The sequence below is a fragment of the Pezoporus occidentalis genome, unplaced genomic scaffold (genome assembly GCF_034315485.1).
Source record: "Pezoporus occidentalis ecotype Australia unplaced genomic scaffold, CSIRO_AGI_Poc_V1 ctg46, whole genome shotgun sequence".
Classification (NCBI taxonomy): domain Eukaryota; kingdom Metazoa; phylum Chordata; class Aves; order Psittaciformes; family Psittacidae; genus Pezoporus; species Pezoporus occidentalis.
Window position 1 is genome coordinate 427,904 of NW_026915791.1, and position 21,612 is coordinate 449,515.

The 21,612-nt window shown below is 39.6% G+C and overlaps 1 protein-coding gene across 1 annotated transcript; it reads left to right on the forward strand.

The window, feature by feature from the left end:
* Positions 1-1,275: 1,275 nt before the first annotated feature.
* On the forward strand, positions 1,276-21,315 carry POLE2 (DNA polymerase epsilon 2, accessory subunit). The gene is made up of 19 exons (XM_062635599.1): positions 1,276-1,379; positions 2,352-2,452; positions 4,760-4,835; positions 6,226-6,303; positions 7,486-7,579; positions 9,431-9,505; positions 10,716-10,799; positions 11,369-11,425; positions 11,826-11,874; positions 12,863-12,935; positions 13,625-13,797; positions 15,857-15,946; positions 16,156-16,210; positions 17,415-17,474; positions 17,560-17,637; positions 18,038-18,146; positions 19,971-20,147; positions 20,268-20,335; positions 21,178-21,315. Exons 1-19 carry the CDS (start codon positions 1,312-1,314, stop codon positions 21,194-21,196), a joined length of 1,584 nt encoding a protein of 527 aa, XP_062491583.1. The 5' UTR covers positions 1,276-1,311; the 3' UTR covers positions 21,197-21,315.
* Positions 21,316-21,612: the final 297 nt, after the last annotated feature.

Sequence of the window (21,612 nt, forward strand, 5' to 3'; positions counted from 1 at the left end):
AGCTTTTTGTCTAAAGAGAGTAGATACAGCTTCACCCATGAGTTTGCTCCCAGATGAGGAGTGATTATAAATTATGTAGTCACAAATGGACTATAGAAAATAGTCTGACATTTTTTTATCCATCTTTATATCCATGCAGTCTTTTGATTGAGGAAGTTTCAGAGTTGTTGTGCGGGCCTTCTGTGGAATGAAGCTGTATTTTGAGAGACAAGGCTTAGAGTGTTTGAATTAAATACCTTGAATTTTTTGTCTGGAGAGAAAGCAGCTGCTCCACAAGAGAGGAACTGTGTGGGTCACAGGGTTATTTATTGTGCTCTATACCTACTGGAAGGGGTCTCTATTGGACAGTGCTGACACAATGAGTAGTGATAAACTGAAGAACTGAAAGTTCACCTTAAACTTAATTCTTGGTCAACTGAAAAATGTCCTAGGAAGCTTAGCACCCAGGTGGGACAATTACTGTTGGTGTGCTAAGAGCCTAAGAGCGCACCCTTCTCACTCAGAAAGAGCCCTACAGAGCAGTAGTCAAAGGCAAGGCAGAATTACAAATGGAATTGTACAAGCAAGCAATCAACCAACAGCAGGTTGTAACAGCCCCCATCCAGGGCTTGTGAACCTCATAAGAAAGGAAGAATGGGGGAGAAATATCCCATGCCATCTAACATTGAAGGCATTGACAGGTGAAAACAAGGCTTAGGCGGAGGGGTACAAGCAAGACCTATTCACAGCCAGTTGTAATATAATGGATGTTTTATGGCAGGTAAAACCGAAGCTGGAGAGAGACTGGGCTACTGGAGATACAGTGCAACCTGCACCAGAGCCTACAGGGAAAGGAGTTGTAAGTATCATAGAGTGTTTTGGGTTGGAAGGAGCCTTAAAAACCTTTTAGTTCCAACCCCTTGCCACAGGCAGGGACACCTTCGACTAGACCAGGTTGTTCCAAGCCCCGTCCAACCTGGCCTTGAACACTGCCAGGGATGGGGCAGCCAGAGCTTCTCTGGCCAACCTGTGCCAGTGCCTCACCACCCTCGCAGAGAAGAACTTGTAACAAATACCTAACTGAAATCAAACCTGCTCCAGGCTGAATAAGCCCAGCTCACTCAGCCTGCCTCCATAGCAGAGGTGCTCTAGCCCTCTGAGCATCTACGTGGCCTCCTCTGGACTTGCTTGTGCAAGTCCGGGTCCTTACGCTGAAGGCCCAGAGCTGGAAGCTGTCCTCGCGGGGCGGCCCTGGAGCCCCCACCCGCCGCGGGGCAGGCCCAGGCCCAGGGTGGTGGGGGCGGAGCCGCCTTTTGGCGCCAACCGTTCGCCATGGAGCCGGAGCGGCTGCGGCGCCGTCTGAGCTCCGCGTTTCGGCTGCGCGGGCTCCTTCTGCGAGCGTGAGTAGCGCCGGGATTGGGGCGGGGGGCGCGGCGCGACCAAGCGTCTCGCCGGGACCTGCTCTGCTCGGGCAGGGTCTTTTCATGGCTTCCTCAAGCCCAGCGCCTGCTTTCGGGGCGCGCCCCGGCGTCTCGCGTTGTGATGTGGGCCAGGTTGGACGGGGCTTTGAGCAATTCGGTCTAGTGTGAGTGGGTCCCTTCCCTTGGCAGGGGGTTGAAACTATATGATCTTTAAGGTCCTTTCTAACCCAGCCTGTTCAGTGATTTTGTGATTCTATGATCTGGTTAATCCTAGCCTTCCTAAAAGGTGGCTATAGAGAATACACAGGTACTTTCTTCTCAAGGATACACAGTGGCAGGGCAAGAGGAGATGGGCACAATGTTAAAATAAAATATTCACTGTAAGAACAAATAAGCTTTGGCGTATGTAGACTAGAGAAGTGGTGGAATCTCCCTCACTGGAAATACTCAAGACTTGGCTCAGTGGGGGTCCTGGATTGCAGTAGAAAGTTGGATCAGATGGTCCAGAGGTCCTTTCCAGTGTGGGCTCTTCTACAGTCCTATGACTAAATAATTCACAAAGAGAGTCGTGAAGCCCAGGACAGGGCCAAGAGAGGGGTGAAAGCTCCATTCTTGGAGATAGTCAGAGTTTAACTGGACAGTGCTGTGAGCAACATGACCAGCCTGTGCTGTTAAACCAGAAAGCTGGACCTTAGCAGTCCCTTCTGACATGAATCTTTCTATGAATCTATGAAAATGAGGTTCTCTGTATCTGCTTATCCTCAGTGTTTTCAATCCTGGTGAGTTTTGTCTTTGTTAACTAGTGCAGTGTTTCACAGTACTGATTATTTCTACTTTTTTTGTCATAAGCTGTTTAGTGATTATGTGCACATCTGCCAAAATTGGCATAGTTTATATAAACGGTGTTGAATATTAATTGCTTTTTGAGCTGACTTCCTTCACTGGAATTAGGGATGCTCTAAAGTACCTTACTGAAGCTCTTCAGTCCATCAGTGAAGTAGAACTTGATGACGTAATTGAAAATGTCATTGATGCCGTCGAAAAACAGCCTTGTAAGTAAACAATTTATTTTTCTTAAGCTTGCGAAGTTTGTCTTGCGCTTCGAATGTTATTGAGACAAAGAGATATTGGCAGCATATGCACTGAGGTATCATTCTAGTCTCTGGGTTGATCAAGATGATAAATGTATTGTTGGCATTTTGTTTTGTTAAATACTGAAGTTTGTAATGGCAGCAAGAGATATTGATGCCATTAAAAAAGTTGGCAGCCTGGTACCTCCTGACTTTTCCAATAGTGGTGAATTTTTTTAACGCCAGTTGCTAAAAGCACTTAGCTGAGTTTGTGTGGACATCTTTGCATCTAAAACTATGATAATTATTAAAATAAACCAAAGAAATAAGGAAAAATTTAATTAATTTGTTATTCAGTAGTCCAGGTACAGAAAAGTGGTGTTGGCAGCTCTAATCTGAAGAACCTAGCTGTGACTGCAAGACGAAAATGGTTGCATTCCTTCATGAGATGACTGCCCTCACATCCAAGTGGAGTAGGAGATACAAGTGCCCCAGTGTAATGGTCCAGGCATGCTAACTTATACCTACTGTGGTTGGAATTTTACCATCACCTGGCTGTTCTCCAAAGCAGCAAGGCAGATGCTGACATTATGTGAACCTAATCTCAGGATAGTAACATTGGGCAGAAGGTTTTGATAACAGCTGGGGCACTGTAGCAGCTATACCAGCGTGGCATGTGAAAGTACATTAGATTCTATAAATTACTAAGTCCAAAATTGCAATCCAGAAAACTCCTGGAAAATCCCATAAAAACATGAAGCTTGGAGAGTTAAGCTTTTTCTGGTAAAGTTCTCATGATGCATTTGGTTCTGAGCATGCCCAAAACTCCACGTCTTGGCAGGAATTTTCTCCAGAGACTACCTCCTTAACTGGGACAGTATGTCCTAAGGTACACAGATCCAGTGCTCCTGTGCACCGTGAAAGGCATGGCATAGTAGGTCAAAATACACTTGACACAGTCTGACAGCACAAAACAGGAGTTGTAGCACCTTCAGTTAAAGAATATGACTGACATATATGTGTTTATTGATCAGAGCTCATGAGAACTAGGAAACTTGGGCTCCCTTCTGGTTTTTGGCCAAGAAGATTGAAATCCAGATTAATGTGATCTCAAATAAATACTAGGCCTTAGGTGAGTTAAGGAACCTCCCAGTGTAGTCTATTCAAACCTAATTAAATCAAGAGTGGTCACATGCTTGTTCCAGAGTTTTACTAGAGAATAGACTACAGAAGTTATGACTTTATGTTCTTCCACTATTCATGGAATAACAGATCATAACTGATCAAACAGAGAGTAAAAGTAGTTTGAAGAACTGGTCCTGACCATGGTTATGTACCTGGTTATGTACCAGCATAAAGCCTGCTGGTACAAATTAATGCGTCCACATTTTTGAACAAATTTTTATCAGTACAAGAAGCTGTAGGGCCAATGTAGAACATGCAGTTGGTGCATTCTCAACGTGTTTTTCTCTAGGGCATAATTTTGTGCTATAAATTCCCATGTTGTCCAGCTCATGTCTGTGAGTCGTTGGAGGTTAGGGGTAGAGGTTTGTAGACCAGAATGCTGGTCTCTCCTGTGAGTCCTGCTAAGCTCCCTTAGTGCCCCTTTTGCTCTGCTATTCATCCCTATCTTACAGGAATTGTGATTTTAAGTCCCATGCCCTGAATAGGGAGCGCAAGGGCAAGTTTTCACGTACTGATTTCTATTCTGGGAGCCCAGCAGTTAGCCTTGGTAATGTAGACCAAGTCCTTTTGTCAATCTGCATTGATTGGTCTTTCCTTCAAGTTCAGCAAAACACTGGTATTTAGAAATATTTTTAATTTCATTTATCAATATAAATCCATGAAGACAACAACGTGCCTATCTCCAAAATTGTGTTAAACTGTTTGAATAATTAAAATTTATGACAGCAATCTGTGTAATAATGTTCTGGAATAAAATTAACCTCTAGAATGTGAAAGCTCAGTTCTGACACATTTGTAGTATATTTGGGAGCTTTGCATGAACTATAATTGTCTTGTTCTCCATGTTCAGTGAATTAATGGTGGGCGCAGTATGTGTGGTGGTTATTTTTTCACTAGAGATGTATCCTGGTAAGAATATTAAGTGATCATTTTCTAAAGAGAAAACAGTGTGTTTCATTAGCTTACTGAAAATGCGCTTGTTTGTGTAATAAATTCCTCTGAGAAGATTGAACCATTTTTTGCAATATATTTGAGACCTGTTTACTTTCTTACTCAGTGCTTTCCACAGGCTGCAGTTTTAATCCTTTGAAATTTTCTTTTCAGTGTCATCTAATATGGTTGAACAATCCACAGTGGAAGCAGCTGTCCAAGAATGTAGCCAGGCATCAGATGAAACTACGTACAGTAAAATTCTTTTTCATTTGAGGTTTATGGGAGTTGGTATGCATTCTCTTAGTTCTTCTCAGGAAATAAATGTCAGGTGTTTTCTGCGGTGCTACACATGCAGTAATTGCTTTGTGCTTTTGTCTTCCTGATACTGTCTTTGAAGGTTAGTAATGTTCCTTCTTAGACAATTTGTTCTCATGGATAGGCCTTCAGGGAATCTAAATATAATGCTGACATTCTGGAATTAAAATGCTGTGGTTATGTGTTACGTGTGACACAGGTTGAATATTAACCAATAAAATAAACCAATGTAGAGAGAACTTGTTATTTCTCTTCATGTCTTTATTTGCTTTTCTCTAGATAAAAATTCTCTAAGGTTTTTTTTTTGTGTTTCATAATATACTTATTTTCTGAAAGCACTTGGAAATTTTCCTCCATGGTGCTTGTTTCTGCTTTTTTTGTATGGCAGGGCTGATTGATTTCCACTTTCCGATAACAAAGCAGAGAGCAATTACTTGAGTTTCTGAGAACTTAATTTGTGATTGTGATGAATGTGTTTCCTTTAGTGTTTATGCTGTATATTGGCATCATAATGCAAAGCATGAGAATAAATGGCTTGGTAGGCATGTCGATTAGATACCTGCAGTTTCTCAATATGAAGCAAATTTGGTTTCTACGTTTCTCTTTGTTGTTGGAACCTTTATGATGCAGACAGTTTGAGAGTGACTTTTCTTTGTGTCATTTTGTATACTTAATGTATTTTTCACTTCAGAATTGAAGAGAGCTCTGTATGCATAGATTCTTAATACAAAGATCTGAAGGGAGAAGCTCTATGATCACAGGGCCAGCCTGTACAACTCTTTGGAATTATGATGCAGAAAGCTTGAAGGCAAAGTTTTATAAGAAATGCACTCTGAAGCCTAAGACATCAATGTTTGATGGGCAGTGATGGTTTTCCATGAACCTTAGTGAAGGTTCATGGGATAATATTATCTACTCTGATGAATTTGATCCACTCACAGTAAGAGGGAAATGAGAGGCATCAGAGGAGAGAGTTGAACCAGTAAATATAATGGGATGTATCAACTTTTAATCATCTGAAGAGTTGTGCATATCCATTGTTTAAACCTATTCACATAAACCACGCCAAGGCTGCTCTGTTGTCAAAAAAGATAGCAGAGGATGGTAAAGAGAGATGTATCCTACTCTAATGTCTAAATAAACTACTGAAGAGTTTCCTGTTTTGAATTAGAAAATGCAGTAGTATCCAGTAAGTAGAGTGATGTGGGAGAAATGGTGATAACTCAGAGTGATAGTGAGCAAAACAAATATAATTTTATTCAACATGTTTTGTTACCCTTTCATCGACTTTAGATAATGTTGTAAATGTATTCTTGTTTCAGAGAAAATGTTTTCAACATTATTGGAGCCTTTGATATTCCACATTATATTTATAATTCAGAAAGAAAGAAGTTTCTGCCGTAAGTCTAGCATATTTTAACAACCATTTCTTGTTTTAAGAAAAAAGCCTCTTTTTCTATATGGTTAAAAGTTCTGGTTTATAGTCTTTTACTCTTGGGTCTACTCATCTCAAACCTGAATGAGAAAGTGAGACAATTTGGTTTCTTACTCTCTGAAGAGCTAGTCCATGATGAATGCTGGCTCATAAATAAATGTGCCATTGGGTTTTCCTAGTCCAGTAGCGTGAAACTGAAATGGGGACGTATATCTCTCATAGCAGGGTATTTTGTGCTGCTGTGATGTTACTGGCTCTGAAACTTCAGTGTTTATCAGATAGTAGAAAGTGCAACCATCTTTATACTACCTGATTAATAAAAGAGACAGTAAGACTAAGGATTGGATTATTTTTGGTGGGTCCCGTCCCCAGTTTGGCTGCTTAATTTTTCTTTTGTCTGTTGCATGTATTTATTTCTTAGGCTGTAGCTTGCAGCTCCCTGAAGCCCTGGGGCATTTCTAAGGAGAGCTAAAAAAAAAAAAAAATTAGGAGCAACTGGTATCTCAGGAGGTTGGAGAAAGAAAGAAGTAATTGGAGGAACTGGTTGTAAATAGTTTGCTAACTAAAGAATTTACCTTTAACAGCAAGCAGTCCAGACTGCTGAGCCAAAAAGAAGCTGTGGTTTTAAAAAGCTTGAGTGGTTTTAGCTGAGGGATGGATAGTGGTGTTCATTGCAAGGGCTTGCAGCAACCTTCATGTAATGTGCACTTCATATTCCAGCCTTGGCCCCTGGTTCTGACAGTCCAGCAAAAGCAATCTGTGTTTGCAGTAGGAGTTTTATTCCAGTGCCACCTTCTAGCTTTCCAGGCTATTGGAACAGAGAGCTTCATGAAGGCAGTCAGCTAACCAAGAGGAAGAAAATACTCTTCATGCCACTTAAAAGGTGTACCTCCTTTTTTAAAAACTGATCTCTGCAGAGTCCCATTCAGGAAAAATAAATCTCAAGGCCTGTGAGTTAAAGGGAAATTAAATGGATGTAGCCTTCAAGGTGCAGAAACACAGGATTCCTAGTCTGAATCTTCCTCATTGAGTAAATAAATTATGCAGTAGTGTTACAGCTTTTGCATCCTCCTACAACTTTCAGATCAGTAAGTCATTTCTGTGTATGGAATGTACCTTTTTTAATCTTGTGTTAAACTTCTTGCAGTCTGTCAATGACCGACTTTCCTGTACCAAATTTATTTGGAACTGCCAGAGATAAAGCGGAGTTGTTTCGTGAGCGCTACTCCATCTTACAACAGGTCAGAAAGAAGCTTTGCTTTATTTAACAAAATACATAAACAAAATGCTGGGATTTTTTTTATTCTTAGATGTATAGCAGTGGTTTGTGTTGAGGTGCTTTTGTGAGCTACAGTTTAAATAAAATCTAAGTAGGAACAGGATCTCTACTAAGGTTTATCAGTCTCAACTGTCACAATACAGCATGATGGATTCATGTGTTTCTACATGTTAGCATCATGTCATAAGAGAGAATTTTGTATTTTATTTGCCTTGCTCTTTTTCCTTCTGTAGTCTGACTCTGCACTACGTTTGATTAGCATGTCATTGTATGTAGTGGTTGTTGAGATACTGCAAACCTGAAGTTCTTATTCAGAGGAGCACTGGAGCATTGAAATTCACTTCTGGTTTAGTTAAGTTTTTCATTTTCCAATTTCCAAAACGCTCAGTGAGAGCCAGCCACCCCATGTCATCTCCTGATGGAGTATGCATCTTGTCTTTTGAGCAGCTTCAGAACAGGATTCCCCAACGTGGCCTGCTCTGCACCACTGTGACCATAGCTGCAGGTTTGAGAGCAGCTGTAGGTAGTGGCTCTGGACCAGTGCACACAGACAGAAGGAGTCAGTCCCTCAACACTCACTGTATGATTGTCCCTCATAAAAGGGTCACAAACCTGTGTTTTCCTATTTTACACTCACCCCACAGGCTGGGATTTAGCCCCCTGTCACCTGCTTGCTCATTCTGCTTCTCTCTTGTCATGCTGCCCAGTGGGAACAGTGACGGGATGGGGAGCAAGCTGCTGATCACACAGAGAGTGAGCACAAGTTTCTGTCTGTACCACCCTGTAGGCAGCAGGGAGGCACCTGGCTGCCTGTGTGAACTGCTCATCCTTTGGACCACATGGTAGCTGCATGCACAGGATCAGATAGAGCAGTAACAACTCTTTGTCTGCCAGGGAATATGCTGCCACTAGGAGTATGTATGCTGCAATTTGGGAACCTCTCCCCTAGAACATCAGTTAACAATTAGCTGAAGAAGTTTTAGTTCATACAGACAGTGATTAGGATTAGTGAAACCTGCTGCAGTGGGCACACTCACACAAAACATGGCTTCTGTGAACAGCAGCTGGAAGTGTCCATAGTGTGTACATATCCTGAAACCTTTTCCTAGACTGCATTGTGCTATAGCACCTTAACAGTTTCACACAGACTCTCTGTTGTACAGGTTTTGTGTTTGGTTGTCATAGGTACTCCTTTCCAACCTCTGGGAAAGTGAAAGTTCAGGTCACTGTGTGGATGAGGGTGGCTGGTAGGAATTACTGTGTGTATTACGTGGGCTGGTAGCAATAGGTTTGTTCTAAGGGGAGGGTGTTAGACTGCATGAAAAACAATGAAAGAAGTGAAAATTCCTACAATGCATTTTCTTTATGCTGTATGCAGTTTATCTCTTAGTTTAACTTGCTGCTATTACTAACAAATAAAAATTGGTTAGTTTTAATAAGGCCCCACCCTGAAGAGAAACCTGCTCATTTCCACAGTTAGCATTTAATACACTTTATGTTCCATTGCTCTCTCACCCCTTCCTTCTAGGTAGCAGGAATGACTTTTTAGAAGCATTACAGTTGCTTTGATTTTACATTTTTGGGCTTAGTTTTATTGTCCAGTATCATCAATTTCCTAGAAGAAAATTCTTGTCAAAAGAACTGATTGTGCTCAACAAATCAAGTGTTGCTGGATAAAACAGAGTAAGAAACAAACATTGCTGAACAAAATGGAGTAAGAGAACTTTTAAAAGTATTTTTTATAGTGGTTGGAATGAACTGGCCTTTTGACAGTGCTCATTAAACTGGATTACTTCAATTTTGGTTTCTGCAGAGGACTCATAGACATGAGTTGTTTACTCCTCCAGCAGTCGTTTCTCATCCTGATGAGAGTAGGAGCAAATTCCAGGTAAAATATCTCTTTTTCTTTTTTTTTCTTTTTCCCTCACAAAGGAGCTGTACTTGTGTTATACTTTACTGCAGTAATAGTTCTCTATTGATGTCTTAGTTTTTCATCCAATATGAGCAATCGGTGGAAATGGGTTAATTTTGATCATTTTTAGCCTGTGTGTCAAAAATGCAGTTATTTGCCTCAGATCAGCATGACCAAAGCACTGAAAATCAGCTGTGAAGTGCAAGAGAAATGTGGCTTCCTGACGTGGAAGAACATTAGCTGTTCAGCTTATTACACTTTGTTTCCCTCTGCTTGGGAGCATCTTCCCTGCTTTTCTACTTTCATAAGCGCTGTATTCACAAACTTACAATTGAATAAGGTAATAACTTCAGTCTGTTCTGTTACCCTCTCAGCTCTCTCATTAAATGCTCTCGCTTATCTAGTTATTACATATTTTTAAAAAGAGATGAATATGTGTGTCACTGGGTCCCAAATAACAACTTTGCTCAACTTCCCTACTTCTCCCTGTTCAGAGCATGCCATCACACACAAAAAAAGCAACTGACCTTAGATGAGTTGAGTCTTTGTCTCCATCCAGGCTTTGTAGGCATCTTTCTCCCTTGACTGCTTTCTGTCTTCTCTGTCAGGAGTGGCAAATGCATTGCTTCTGCTGGTGTTGTAGGATTGTCGCTCTTAACTGCAGTTTGACCAGATCAAAATATGTTTGTCTAGAAACCACAGACAGCATGTTGTGTGAAGTTACCTGTCTTACTCTGGAGTGTTCTCTCATCTGTTAAAGGTTCCTTGATAAAAGTAATTAGTGTTACTCTGTGGGTGTAGACTGGCCCTGTGACCCTGCTGGGGATCCAATTCCTATGACTGACATTCATAAGCAACAGCAGAAATTGCCATTTATTCTTTTCAGTTTTAATCCAGTTGTAAGCAAAATAATCACAATAAATATTTACTCGCTAAGCAGTTCTTTATGCTAGCAGCAATTATTGGAAATCTTTTCCTAAACTTTGCTACATTTGACATTCAGAAATTTACCCCTGATTTTTAATCATAGAATCGTAGAATTTTCTAATGAGTCTATATTCTCTTGTAGCTCATTTGTGTATTATGTAAAAACATACGCTGTAAGGTGCTTCATCTTGCCTGCTTGTGAATAGGTAGGTGGAGAGTTTGATTTAATTCTTATTTGATTCTTTGTCTTTGGTTCCAGCTTAAAACAATAGAAGCTCTATTGGGCAATACAACCAAAGTGGGAGAACTGATTGTGCTTGGGATGATAACTCAGCTTAAGGAGGTAGGTTGCTTTTTATTGTGGAGTGTCCAGGTCACCGTTCATTCAGTGTTACAGTATATTAGAAAATGATAAGACTTCAGTTTCTCGCTACTTTATCCTGTCATATGTTAGTTGCAGAACTTCCATCAATGTCAGCAGTGCAAGAGCTGTTCCCTAAGCAGAGAATTCCACAAGCAGTCGATGCTAGTGTGTGAGGGGAAAATGTCTTTGTCTTCTCACTGCAGAATTTTGTAATACTTTGTGTCAGCAACCAGAACCAGAAACACTTTTAAGGCATGCCCCTTCTTGAAATGCTGGAGCTTCCAATGACTGTGTTTGGACTTTGCACTGCATAGGACTCTGTCAGTAGGGGAGGGGTGCACCAGCAATCCAAACTGCAGCAGCTCAAAGGGAAGGTGCTAAGATACACTTACTATAAACTACGTTGTTTTCAGTTCTGCTAGTATGTGCTAAGCTTGCAATATTAAAAATGGCTAAATTATTTCTAAATGCTGACTGATAGGTGCTTCTGATTAAATCATTTATGTCTTTGGGTGTACTTTTCTTTTTTAATGAATATTGTTTTTTAGGGGAAATTTTTCTTAGAAGACCCTACGGGAGTCATCCAACTAGACCTTAGTAAAGCAATATCCTTTTTTTGTGATGTAAGAGTTGAGAAAAATTTCTTACAGGCCTGAAGAATTTGAAATTGAATAGTAAATCAATACTGACCATTAAAAATTATGTATTGAGAACTGCAGCTCTTTTTCCTTCTTTTCAAATCACTTGATTGCTACAGCTCAGTGCCCTTTCACAGAGTGTTAGGACAAGGTTAGTATTCCTCCTAGTGGAAGTAGAGTGTGTTCCTGTTTGTGGGCTGTTTATGAACTTACCTGCTCAGTTACCAGGTAATTGCCTGGCTCTTAAAGGCAGCCTATGAACTTTCAGTAGTGTCCAAATGCATTACACCAGCTAGAAGCAAACTGGCTGAAGAACTAGTTTAAGAGACCTGATCTAAGAAAAATATATTTCTTAACATTTCTGCACCAGTTCCACAGTGGCTTATATACTGAATCGTGCTTTGTTTTGGCAGAAGGTAAAGCCGACTATTTTTCTTAGCTTGTAGTAATTTATTCTGTTAATGGCTATTGCTGCAGTTACATGTCTGCCAGATGTGGCTGAACAGACAAGTCTCATGTTGATGAGGCTTGACCAGAAGCTGAGTTTGTGCCTGAGGTTTTTGGCCAGAAGCCTTGCCTATTACCATGTGGGCTCTGAAGGCACAGAACTCTGAAAATTGTGATTTTCGGTGGATGTGAGCATCTGTAGTAGCTTTGTGGATTGGCCTTAGTTAGCCTAGCTCCAACATATTTGGAGGAGATATGACTAGATTAGGAAGACAGACTAGAATAATCAGTGTGATTTAACAATCTGAAAATGCTGCTTTCTGTTGGCAAAGCTTTGGTCCTTCAGAGGCTTTAATGAGTCTTCATTAAAATTATGTAAGGGCTTGCAGGTTTGGAGCCTTGTTTTAACATAATAGTGGACATTTATGTTTGTACAGTATTGCTCTGTGTAGTGTACATAATCCCAGTCTATTTTCAAATAATGTGTTTTATGTTTGGAATTTGTAAAGTAAGTAGAATTTAGGAGCACAATTGCTAGCAGGGATAAGTATCACCCTATTGCTTCTGCTCCTCTAACAGGTGAGACAGTTCTTGAGAAAGGGTGCAGTTTGATGGAGACTCTTCTGGGGCAAGGCCAGCAAAAATTATTTCTGTTCACCTACATTCTTACTTAGCTGGGTTGAGAAGGTTGTTTATGTGGCTTTGCAACAAATCCATTCAAAGAAATGTCTGGGGTAAATAAAAATAGTTGGTTTCTTGCTCAGCCTGTTTTTCAGCCGGGTAGTTCTCTGGTCTGGTTCACCACTAAACAGCACTGGGACTGGTGCAATCACAAGAAGGGGATTGATGGAGGCTGGGACTAGCTATGCAGCACAGCTGCCAGTTGTCTGAGTAATGTCTAGGAAATGACGTTGTTAGAAAAACTAAGTGTTATTTTGTTGTTAAAAAACCTCATAGGTTGGTATGAAGATGAAGTTTTTCATGTGAATGCTTTTGGATTTCCGCCTACTGAGCCTTCTGCAAACACTAGGTATAAAAGTGGCTTTTGTCAGATTTACTCCATATTTTGTTTTGAGTTTCTAATAAGCACATTATTTTATAATTTCTGTGACATTATGCTACTCCCTTCCCAAATGCTTTAAAATAAATACAATTTTAAGGAAGCGGTTCTGGGACTTGTTAGTCTACTTGGACCAGCACTAAAGCTTGCGGTGTTGGCAGAAAAACCCTCTCAAGAACCCTTGGGTTCTGCATATTAACAGCAGTCGGGATCTAAGCCCTTCTCAGGTGTAAAATCAGATAATTGCTACGAGGGAATAAGAAATTCCTTGTAGCTCAAAGAATGAATGTGGGAAAGAACCCAGGATAAACATTACCCTGATATGAGCCAGGTTGGATGGGGCTTTGAGCAACTTGGCCTAGTGGAAAGTGTCCCTGCCTCTGGCAGGGGGGATGGAACTGGATGAGCTTTAAGGTCCTTTCAACCCAAACCATTCTATGATTCTGTGATCTTTTAATTTATGGCAGGGCAGCACCCTTCCTTTATGTCTAGGTGACTGCCATTTCTCTTCCTTGGTTTCTCCATGAGGTACTAAATTATTATTGATACCATCTGAGCTACCTATTATAATTAAAATTGTTTAAGAGAATCATAATCAAAACTGCTCATGATTTGGGAAAGAAAAAAAAAGAACTAACTCGAATATTTTAATGATGTAGAGCCTTTTATGGGAATATAAACTTTTTCGGAGGACCTTCATCAACTTCAGTAAAAGCTTCTGCAAAACTAAAGCAGCTGGAGGAGGAAAATGAAAATGCCATGTTTGTATTTCTTTCTGATGTGTGGCTGGACCAAGCAGAAGTACTGGAAAAGCTTCACACAATGTTTTCAGGTAGGTGAGAACTGCTTTGACTTTGAGCCTTATTTAAGTGAATTTTTATCATTTTCCTTAGCCCTTAGCAGCCTTGGTGGGTGGATGAATGCAGCAAGGCAGTCTGATGCCTGGCTGGTCCTTGATCCCCAGCTGTGGCTGTGTCCCATGTCCCCTCTTTGGTGTGGGCTGGGAAGTCTGTGACCCCATGGTGAACTAATCCAGGGAATACCTGAGCAGAAAGCTAATTGCCTTTGTTGGAGAATTAGTTTTATGCTGGTTTAGCTTTGTGAACTCTTCGTCTTGTGGTCACTCACATGAGCATCCCTGTCAGGCAGGGCAAGCTGGACAGTGTACAGCAAGACAGTGGGTTATGTGCCTTTTCTCTAAAGTATACTTATAAAGTCAGGCAACAATTTTCAAGAGTTCTGTTTTTGCTGTATTGTGCATTTTTTATAAACTTCCATTTTGAGAAAGCTAGAATAAGCCCAGCTGTTGCATATTTTTGTAGGATCCCACTGAACCCCAGCCCAAAGCCAGTGAAGTCTCACTGTTAGTGGCAGCTATTTGCATTTCATGGTTGCTATTTTATTTCTTTTGGATCTTTCTCTACTAGTTTTTAAAAACTGGATTGTATCCTATTTTTGCAAGGTGACACTTCCTTTTCATAAATCACTTAATACTAATATTGTTTTGGACAGTAGCCATTTTATGTACTCTGACAAGAATGTTTCTCTTGCTTGTGAAAGTTCTGCTTAGGCTTAGTTTAAAATAAGACTGGATGCTTAGTTTAAAAACTTCTTACTTCATTGGAGCCCAGTAGTCTCTCAAATGCTTGCTGTTTCTACCAGAGAAAAAATGTCAGTTACTTTTAGAATATGAACTGTTTCTTCCATGTATCATTACATTGGTAATGTTGACAACGTTTGGGTAGCGAGCATCTGCAAGGCCTGTGAATTGCTTCTTTGTTACTCCAGGGCAGTTTTGGAACAGGCTGTCCTTTCAGTTCGAGGTAGATTGGAAGTGGTAGACGGTGGCTGCTTTAAAAATAAAAACCAAAAAATTAAGGGTGGGAAATTGCTACTCACATGAAGAAAATAGGATACAAATTACCACACTCACCCAAAAGTTACAAAACCAGTTCACTGTCTCGATCAAAATTGTCAAGATTCTTGAAGCAAACGGAACTTGGCCTCACTTTTTGTGTGCTGGAAGTAATACAGGGACTTCAGTGACTGAGGTTAATATGCTGAACACTATTGGCAAAGATGCATACATTGCATTTACTGTTTTGAGACTTTTTTAAAGAAGCAAGCAATAAACTTTGTAATTATAAACTAGAAAATAATAACTGAGTGGAATAGCAAAGCAAAAACATTGATGAGCCATTTCTCTGGCATAAACAGTTCTGTCCTGTTTACCAAATAGATTGAAGAATAGTGAAGTAAATCCAGGTCTGGTACTGCATGTTAGGAACCTGGAATGTGAGATGGATGAATGAGTAGATATTTTTATTTTAGGGATGGGAATCAGATTTCTTTTTTCTCTTTTTTGCTAAAAAATGTGTGTTTCTGGGTGATTAGTGGTATTGTGAAGATTCCTCAGATTCTTAAAATGCTAAAGCAGTTCCAGTTCCTGTTGCTTTATAATGCCAAAGAGTGAATTTAATGTTGGCATAGCCCTTCAACTAAAATGATGCATGGAGGTTAATAGTAACCCATTGCTACTACTTGCTATTTTTCTCTTAAAGGAAATAGCTCGTTTTTAAAGTGTATTATTTATATAGTGACACAAAGTACAATTATAATGACTGGGTCAGTAGTTAGTTGAATGCACACAATGAATATTGTTGAAACTGAGTCTTTAAATAACAGAGGGCTCTTTTTAGTGACATTTGTATGTTGCTATCGCCCTTTTTAAGCTAACAAAAGCTGGTATCAAGAAAATAGTTCAGGTGTATTAATAGCAGCAGAGCTTGAAGTGCTCTTTCAGTTTCTGCCTTTCGTGGAATGGTCTGGAGGCTGAATGCTGAAAGATGATGAAGGGAATGGATGTACTCACAGATACTCTCTTTCACCAGGTTATTCGGCTGCACCTCCAACCTGCTTTTTCTTTTGTGGGAATTTTTCATCTGCACCATATGGAAAAAATCAAATTCGGTCACTGAAAGGTAGGGAAGTCTTTGTGAACAGTCAGACGAGTGTATTAAATTAAAATAATGATGACAGAACAAACGAAGGGAGGAGAGAAGAAATGCTTATTTTCTAAGTGACACATATTTTAATGTACTGAAGTTTAGGGGTGATTCAAATAATGTGTTTTCATTGTCTAACTAGGTGTTGTATTGTCTAATCAGATGGCTTTTTTTCCTGACTCTAGGTTCTTTGAAGGCTCTTGCAGATACTATATGTGAATATCCCAGCATTCATAAAAGGTACACAGCAAAGTGCAATGAAGAAGGAAATTTATTTTGTGAGCCTTTGCTTTAATTACTTTGAGACTAACAGATACTATAGTTTCTCATTATTGTGAACCAGCTATGATCAGATAGCAGGGTGGTTTTGTAACAGGACTCTAATTTTGTTTTCGGAGCTGTGTAAGCTTTTATTTTATCTAAAATAGCTTGGTCATGGAAGCTGCTATTGAGTGAGCAAAGGTAAACTGGCTTTTCCTGAAACATGTTCCTCATGGATTAAGCATGGCCCATGATTCCCCAAAAGTGCTATTTGTGTGATGCCTTTTCCCTGGAATTCTCTTGAAGTCAACAGGGTTCTGTCTGAACAGCGTTGCTTTATAACCTGATGTTGAAGTCTTGATGCTGCTATGAGCACCTAAAGGCTTTCTGTACCAGCCACAGAAAATGTCATCTGAAACACTTGACTGCTGTCTATACTGAGACATTTCTATCTTTTCCATTCTTGCATACATGGTTCTCCATGGCTGCTAGTTTAAGAACTAGTCAAAGTAACACAGTCTTGCAAAGGAATCTGTTTATTCCTTCTTGTGTCCCTGCTCTATGGGAACCCCATTTCAGGCCTGAAGAACAAAATCCCTTCTACAGAGATTTGAATATACAAAGGAAAGTAAAATAAGATGGAAGCCAGGCTTATCCTTTCTGGCTTCTCATCTTTGAATTCGTAACAATAGCCCCTAAGCAGATCTACTTTCTAGAATGAGACCCAAAACCAGAAATGCCCACAGCCCACAGCCCGTGAGCTCATGTGAGGTGTAAGGAAGCGTATCTCCTGTGCTGATCCTCCATCCTGTGTCCTGGTGGGGCTCTTGTGGTGTGCCACTGCTGGATTATCTGGGGTTCTTGTATGGGATAGTGGAGCCCATTACCAGGAAGTTCAGAGCCAGGCTGCTACAACCTCGTCTGTCTCCCTTCCCACAGTCAGTCCCCCTTGCTCAGTGAAATTTTTAAGGTTTCTTCCACTTTACTGACAAATGGATATGTATCTTATGCCTTAGCTGTGATTTATGTGATTCTTAAGGCCAGGAAGAGCTGTTACCTCTGCCCCAGAATAAGTTATTTGCATGCATCTGTGGAGAAATGGCAGTATGTAACCAATGTTTAGATACTTTTAGGATCATTTTGTATGTGATTTATTGAAAGTGATTTATTGAACTTTTTACAGTAGTCGATTTGTGTTTGTTCCTGGCCCTGAAGACCCTGGTCCTGGTTCTGTTTTACCAAGGTCAGTTTGCTTCACTTTCTCATATTTTGAAATTTTGAGCTAAAGAAAGTGTCTTTGTTAATAGATCTGTTTCTATTTATTTTAGACCTCCCCTGGCTGAAAATATTACTCAGGAATTCAGACAGCTGGTGCCATTTTCAGTTTTCACCACAAATCCTTGCAGGTAATAGTGCAACTTACTGCTGGTTTTCATGTTGGTTATTTTTTAACTGAATGACTAACATATGTGCATATGTACTTTTTTAAAATACCAAATTTTGGAAACATTGGTCTTGAATATTTTCAAATGAATAGAATTCTTTGGTGGCATTAATTGTAACTAGTTTTAAATATATTAATATATAAATCAATTATTGATAAAAGGAAGTGGTGCTAAAAGTTTGATAGCAAGTATGAAAATCCTGCTAAAAATATTGTGTTTATTGAAGGGAAGAAAAGTGGTATTTTAATTCAAATGTGCTTTTTTATTTTGCTCTAATAGAGGGCTATCAAATTCATAATGCAGATCCCTATCTTTTAGTTTCATCTTAATTTATTTAATTTCATTGATGTTTTCCACATAGGATTCAGTATTGCACCCAGGAAATAATTATCTTCCGTGAAGATCTGGTAAACAAAATGTGCAGAAACTGTGTCCGCTTCCCCAGCAGCAACATGGACATTCCCAACCATGTGAGTTAGTTGTGTTCAGCCCTTCTTGCTAAGAACTTCTTGACTTTTTGATCAGCAGGTCAGCATTTAGGGTGCTCTGATCTGCACTTACCACACATTGCTGGAGTAGCCAAGAGGGATTGTAAAAAGGATCTGTGCATTTAGTACTATTACCTTCCTTTCCATCTTGACAGTAAAATAACTGAAACCATGATACCAATGATGCATTGAGTCGTTCTGACTGTCCCTCTGCAGGTGCTCTTGAATGCAGAATGTCATATCAGCTGACAGCTGGTGTATGTGCACCAGCAAGGAATGTCATACCAAGATATTTGATTCTTAAAGGCAAGGTTTAACACTTTAAAAAAAAGAAAAAAAAAGAAAAAGATTTGATGTATTATCCAGTGACATTTGCAGTAGAGCAGCGTGTCACTTTTCCAAAAGGTCATCTGCTTCCTTTGCTGTCTCACTTGAAGTCTTAATCCTGCTTTTGATACATCACCACAGCACGCTGAGTTAAATTCTAGTTAATGAATGCACAGCAGGAGTTGATGGGACTGCCTGATATAACTGAATGAGAGAGATCCAGGCAGTACTGGCTCATTGCAGTGATGGGTGGAGTCTATTTCTATTTATTTTATAGGGATCCTTCTGTTTGTTTGACTCAGAAACTTCATTTAGCCCTTTCTTCCTTCACTCCATCATGACAATGCTCAGTTCCTTTGTGAACACAGAGAATCCACTATGGACAACGAAATACCTTGGTTTTGGTGTGTACGTCTGCATCCATGTATGTGTATGCTGCAAGCCGTCACCTCCTGTACCCACACGTGGCTTTCCCATGCTTGGAAAGGAAGGATCATGAAAGAAATGTAGAATTGTGTATTGCAACACAATGTGTGGCTTTAGCATGCTTCAGTTTTTCTCTGCGTTTTTCTGCCTGACACTTGTTTCTTTAGTTCAGCCATCAGTGTAAAAAGATGAATAGAATAAGGAAATTTTGTTACTGCCTTTACATTGAGTTATTAGTGTCTTTAGGCCTTGTACAGTATTAAGCGGAATAATCTGGCCTGTGCTTGGTACATCATTTTCTTTCAGCAGTAGACCATTCCACCAAGTTATTGTAGTAATTTTGGCCCTTTGAGGAAAATGGAGCTTAAGAGTAGCTACATGGTTAGTTAGAGATAATAATAAAAACTTTCAAGGGGCTTGAGGAGAGTTTCGGGAACCAAAATACCGTGGCTAGAATTTGGCAGATGAAAAAGAGAGTTTCATGGGGCAGATAGTGTCTGGAGCTGGGCAACTCCCAGAATAGACAAAAGAATAAAAATCATTTGGGAATCAAATTTTTTCCACAGTTCAAGAAAAAAAATGTGCTCTAAGTGTGGGTCTTATGGTTAACTAGTACTGTAAGGAAAGCCATGAGAAACCAACCAACCCTCCTCCTCTCAAAAAAACATGACATGAAAGTTATGGCAATGTTGGTATACCTGGTTTGGAGGAACAGGTCAGCAGATTCTCTGTTGGAGAGTCTGATCAATGACATAACTTTGACATCTTCGAATATTGGATGCTATACCAATATTAAGGAAGGACTTTGTGTATTAAAAGAAACCCAAAACATAACACAACAAACAAAACAGCTACTGCTTTACGATAGAAATCATTAATAATCAGAGGGAGTGAGAGACACACAAAAGAACCCGTTTCCAAGTTCAAAGTTTCTTTATTAAGAATACCCCTGCATATATATATCCCTACTATATTCCTGCATATCAGCATGTGCAGGAATTAATTAGACTTGTAGAAAATGGTTCAAACTAACTATTTATGTTTATCTTACAGTTTGTAAAGACCATATTATCACAGGGACATCTGACGCCACTTCCACTGTATGTTAGCCCAGTGTATTGGGCCTATGACTACTGCCTGAGGGTATACCCTGTACCAGATGTGCTCGTGATTGCAGATAAATACGACCCCTTCACTGTCACCAACACTGACTGTGTTTGCATAAATCCTGTAAGATTTCCTTATGCTTTACCAAAATAAGAAAGGGGTGCAGTCACATTCAAGTGTGTCTCTTACTCTTTGTACAGTACATTACTTAATGCAAGTTTTGTATATACATTTTTCTTTCAGGGTTCATTTCCAAGAAGTGGATTTTCATTCAAGGTATTCTACCCCTCCAACAAGACAGTTGAAGACAGGTAAATAATATTCACTTTCTCATTTAAAAGGAAGTATCTTCTTATTTGCTGACTTTTTAGTTATCAGGAGGAACACTGAACATCAACTGTATAAAGAGAGTGAATGTTCTAGCAGTTTAATGTAGACTTCTGCTTCATACTTAGTGTAAGAAATCCAAATGCCTAGACCTAAAATAATAAATTTAGGAAATGCAGTCAAATAACAGTGATGAAAAGCATGATCCAAAAGTAAAGGGAAAGATATACTGTACTATATGACTTTCAGTAATTGAGTCCCCATTGGGAAACACAGACATTTCTGGAGATGATGCTTGTTACATAAGTTAATTATACTTAGGAACAATTCTTGGTTCATTTTGTGACCATCATCAAGCCCAGAAGCCACTTTCATGCTTTGCTTTCATATATTTTAAACCTGTACTTATTCATTTCAACTGTGGTTTTCCAATGACTGGAAAAAAAGGCCAGCTGCAACGCCAGAAATTAGTAAAAAGTATTAGAGGCCTTAAAACTGCGATGAAAATTTGCCTGTGTGCAATAATGATGGTATAACCCAGTGGGAAAAATTCATACTTAACTTGTCTGATTATTTCTTGCCTTGCTGCAGAAACTGTGTTTTTGTCAAATGGGAGTGTGTAACAACCCCAGCCCTCCCAAGGGACTTCATGGAACCTTTACCTGAATATAGAAAATACAGAAGATATCATACTATCAAATGCTTTTGGTCTTTAAATAAATGAAAACATTATCAAGTCTTTTATACATCAGAAAAATAGGATAGTATTGTGAATTATCTTTCAAAAAACCCCACTAAATTCTGGTTTTTTGTTTTGTATTTTCAGCAAGCTTCATGGTCTCTGAATTTCTGCAAGACTGCAAAAAGGGAGCATTTGTAAAGCCAACTGTATCACTCATTTCAGGTGGACTGATTTTACGATTTATTACAAACTGTTCTTAATAAATGTCAAGGTCAAAAATGGTGTATTTTGTACACAGACTTTTACAGAAAAGATACTTATGCTGGTTTAGATGAAGTGTAGACCCACAGTGAAGATCAATTAGCAAAGCACAATAGAAGGTGGCAACTGGAGGAACCAGATGCATGTATATCAAACAGGATGTACAAACAGGATATATCAAAAAAAGGAGTTAAAGACAGGGAGAACTTTGTCTTCCACCGTGCTGAGTTGAACTGAGAGCTAGTTACCTACAGGAGACACTGAAGTGTGGACTAGGATTTTTCTTTGGACAGGAAAAGTCTAGAGAAGATTTGTGAG